The sequence below is a fragment of the Lucilia sericata genome, unplaced genomic scaffold (assembly GCF_015586225.1).
Source record: "Lucilia sericata isolate MDLA Ls3-8-SP2 unplaced genomic scaffold, ASM1558622v1 Contig005767F_arrow, whole genome shotgun sequence".
Classification (NCBI taxonomy): domain Eukaryota; kingdom Metazoa; phylum Arthropoda; class Insecta; order Diptera; family Calliphoridae; genus Lucilia; species Lucilia sericata.
This window is the reverse complement of record NW_023997610.1, coordinates 762-5,170: the sequence shown is the minus strand read 5'-3', so window position 1 is coordinate 5,170 and position 4,409 is coordinate 762. Positions and strand designations below refer to the sequence as shown.

Below are 4,409 nucleotides of genomic sequence, written 5' to 3'. Positions count from 1 at the left end.
CTGAACTAGAACTGAACTAGAACTGAACTAGAACTGAACTAGAACTGAACTAGAACTGAACTAGAACTGAACTAGAACTGAACTAGAACTGAACTAGAACTGAACTAGAACTGAACTAGAACTGAACTAGAACTGAACTAGAACTGAACTAGAACTGAACTAGAAATGAACTAGAACTGAACTAGAACTGTACTAGAACTGAACTAGAACTGAACTAGAACTGAACTAGAACTGAACTAGAACTGAACTAGAACTGAACTAGAACTGAACTAGAACTGAACTAGAACTGAACTAGAACTGAGCTAGAACTGAACTAGAACTGAACTAGAACTGAACTAGAACTGAACTAGAACTGAACTAGAACTGAACTAGAACTGAACTAGAACTGAACTAGAACTGAACTAGAACTGAACTAGAACTGAACTAGAACTGAACTAGAACTGAACTAGAACTGAACTAGAACTGAACTAGAACTGAACTAGAACTGAACTAGAACTGAACTAGAACTGAACTAGAACTGAACTAGAACTGAACTAGAACTGAACTAGAACTGAACTAGAACTGAACTAGAACTGAACTAGAACTGAACTAGAACTGAACTAGAACTGAACTAGAACTGAATGAACTAGAACTGAACTAGAACTGAACTAGAACTGAACTAGAACTGAACTAGAACTGAACTAGAACTGAACTAGAACTGAACTAGAACTGACTAGAACTGAACTAGAACTGAACTAGAACTGAACTAGAACTGAACTAGAACTGAACTGGAACTGAACTAGAACTGAACAATAACTGAACTAGAGCTGAATAGAGCTGAACTTGAACTGAACTAGAGCTGAACTACAACTGAACTAGATCTGAACTAAAACTGAACTTGAACTGAACTACAAATGTTTTAGAACTGAATTACAACTGAACAAGAACTAGAACTGAACTAAAACTGACTTAGAACTGAACTAGAACTAAACTAGAACTGAACTAGATCTGAACTAGAACTGAACTACAACTGTTTTAGAACTGAACTAAAACTAAACTAGAACTGTAAAGAACTAAACTAGAACTCAATTAGAACAAATAATCTAGAACTAATTTCTAAAATAAGAAATATCATTATGAAATCGTTAAACTGTATTCTAAAAGGGGCCACATTAATGTACATAAAAATGTTTTTTTTTTTTTTTTGTAATTTTCACATAAAAACTTTTGTTAGAAACTACCAAGTGCTTAAAAGCAAAGGGGTTCCCCTCCCCATACAAAAAAAATCTGACCGCCTACAAATAATAAAATGTTTGTGTTTTTTGGAAATAAAAAACGATAACGTTAACTAAAAAAAAAACTACCATGATAATTAAGCACATGAATGGAATTTATTTTATGATTGTTATTAAAAAAAATTTCGATAAATCAATTGTATATTTGTATATAATAGAGCTAAACTTTGACTCTCCGGTCCACTCTTTCTAGCACTACCTGCAATTAAATTGTAGAGATGCCAACATTATAATAATGATCAGTAATGAGATTCGATCCAGTGCATTAATTTGATGATTATAACTCGTAGTAAAAATAAAAATATTTCTTAGAATATTTGACTTGATGTTTCTAAGTTTGGGAAATTATCCATGAAATGATTCCAGGAAGTAATTAAATGGGAAATATTTTAGAAATTCTTTTAAATGGATTAATCATATTTCATTTCATAAAATCCCTCTTTGGTACCTGGGTAACCCTGGGTTCCCTGCTAATGATTAGTAGAGAAAAACTCTCATTTCTCTCTCATTTTCGTACCCAAAATGACCCATTTGGTTTGGCTATAGTTAAATTAGAGAGAACAAGTTTCTCATTTTAAGCAAATTACTCTCCCTATTTCGCATTTACGGGCGTATTTTGTATTCAAAAAGTGAGTCATTACATTGGACATTTTATGTACTAAAGTTGAAATGAAAAAAAAAAAACAAGAACAAGAAAAAATTATATGTATTTCACAACCCAAAGAAATACCTATTTAAAATCGTCTGTTGTTTTGCTACAACTTTTAGTGTCTCTTTAACTGTGAAACAAACATACAGACAGACAGACAAACAGCTACACAATGACACAAATGTCCGATGAACAATTTCGAATATTAATCGAAACTATACGTTCACTAGCACCCGATTCCAAAGAGAACGAGGCAGAGGAGAAGAAATCCAAAGGTAGTTTTGCCAACTGTCCCACAAGATTTTCGGGTCAACGAGATCACGATGCTGTCGAAGTGTTTGTAGATGCCGTCGAAACCTATAAAGAAGTGGAACAAATTTCCGATAAAGATGCCTTAAAAGGTATATCTTTGCTCTTCACCGGTTTAGCCATTACCTGGTGGAAGGGTGTAAGGAGAGAGGCCAAAACCTGGGAGGATGCTATACGTTTACTGCGTGAACATTTCTCACCCACCAAGCCATCGTATCAAATATATTTGGAAATATTTGAACAGAAACAGGGTGAACGAGAAGCCATCGATACTTTCATATGTACTAAACGTGCCCTCTTAGCCAAATTGCCAGAAGGTCGTCATGACGAAGAATGTGAATTGGACTTTATTTATGGTCTATTACATCTGAAATATCGCCAACAGATACCGCGTCATGAAATCAAATCATTTCGGGATTTATTGGAGAAGGGTCGTAATATAGAGAGACATTAGAATTAAAGCTAAATTAAGTAAGTTTAAGTTAGATTTAGGCAATCTTGTATAAATAGTAAAAATAAAAAACTTTTCTAGGTAAATTAAATAAAATTTTATATAAAAAAAAAACAACAAAAATGTTAAAAAACTCTTGTTCGGGTAGAAAATGCTGTTCTGAATCAACTATTATTTAAAGAGAAAATTAAATTAAATTTTTCAACTTAGTTCATACTCTTTCTATGGGAAAAGACTTTTCTTAAAATTATTCGCTCATTTATTGTCTCTTAAATGTAGATCTAAGAGTTAGAAACATTTTTGGACAAATGTATTGCGATTGTAATTAATCTTTAATGAGCTCATCGTTGAAAGAAAATGATAATAATAAAAATTAATATTAATATGATATAAAAATAAAATTCTAGATAGGAACTGAACTTGCATGGAAAAAGAACTGAACAAGAAATGAATTGAAATTGAAACTAGAACTGAAATTAACCAGAACCAAACTAGAATTGAACTAGAACTGAATTAGAACTAAACTAGAACTGAACTAGAATTGAACTAGAACTGAATTAGAACTGAACTTGAACTAAATTAGAACTGAACTAGAACTGAACTAGAACTGAACTAGAACTGAACTAAAACTGAACTAGAACTGAACTAGAACTGAACTAGAACTGAACTAGAACTGAACTAGAACTGAACTAGAACTGAACTAGAACTGAACTAGAACTGAACTAGAACTGAACTAGAACTGAACTAGAACTGAACTAGAACTGAACTAGAACTGAACTAGAACTGAACTAGAACTGAACTAGAACTGAACTAGAACTGAACTAGAACTGAACTAGAACTGAACTAGAACTGAACTAGAACTGAACTAGAACTGAACTAGAACTGAACTAGAACTGAACTAGAACTGAACTAGAACTGAACTGAACTAGAACTGAACTAGAACTGAACTATAACTGAACTAGAACTGAACTAGAACTGAACTAGAACCGAAGTAGATCTGAACAAGAACTGAACTGAACTAGAACTGAACTAGAACTGAACTAGAACTGAACTAAAACTGAACTAGAACTGAAATAGAACTGAACTAGAACTGAACTAGAACTGAACTAGAACTGAACTAGAACTGAACTAGAACTGAACTACAACTGAACTAGAACTGAACTAGAACTGAACTAGAACTGAACTAGAACTGAACTAGAACTGAACTAGAACTGAACTAGAACTGAACTAGAACTGAACTAGAACTGAACTAGAACTGAACTAGAACTGAACTAGAACTGAACTAGAACTGAACTAGAACTGAACTAGAACTGAACTAGAACTGAACTAGAACTGAACTAGAACTGAACTAGAACTGAACTAGAACTGAACTAGAACTGAACTAGAACTGAACTAGAACTGAACTAGAACTGAACTAGAACTGAACTAGAACTGAACTAGAACTGAACTAGAACTGAACTAGAACTGAACTAGAACTGAACTAGAACTGAACTAGAACTGAACTAGAACTGAACTAGAACTGAACTGAACTAGAACTGAACTAGAACTGAACTAGAATTGAACTAGAACTGAACTAGAACTGAACTAGAACTGAACTAGAACTGAACTAGAACTGTACTAGAACTGAACTAGAACTGAACTAGAACTGAACTAGAACTGAACTAGAACTGAACTAGAACTGAACTAGAACTGAACTAGAACTGAACTAGAACTGAACTAGAACTGA

At 33.2% G+C, this 4,409-nt stretch overlaps 1 protein-coding gene across 1 annotated transcript; it reads left to right on the top strand.

The window, feature by feature from the left end:
* Window positions 1-2,022: 2,022 nt before the first annotated feature.
* Window positions 2,023-3,079, top strand: LOC119615547 (activity-regulated cytoskeleton associated protein 2-like). Its single transcript, XM_037971562.1, has one exon. The coding sequence runs from the start codon at window positions 2,096-2,098 to the stop codon at window positions 2,684-2,686; it is 591 nt and encodes a 196-aa protein (XP_037827490.1). The 5' UTR covers window positions 2,023-2,095; the 3' UTR covers window positions 2,687-3,079.
* Window positions 3,080-4,409: the final 1,330 nt, after the last annotated feature.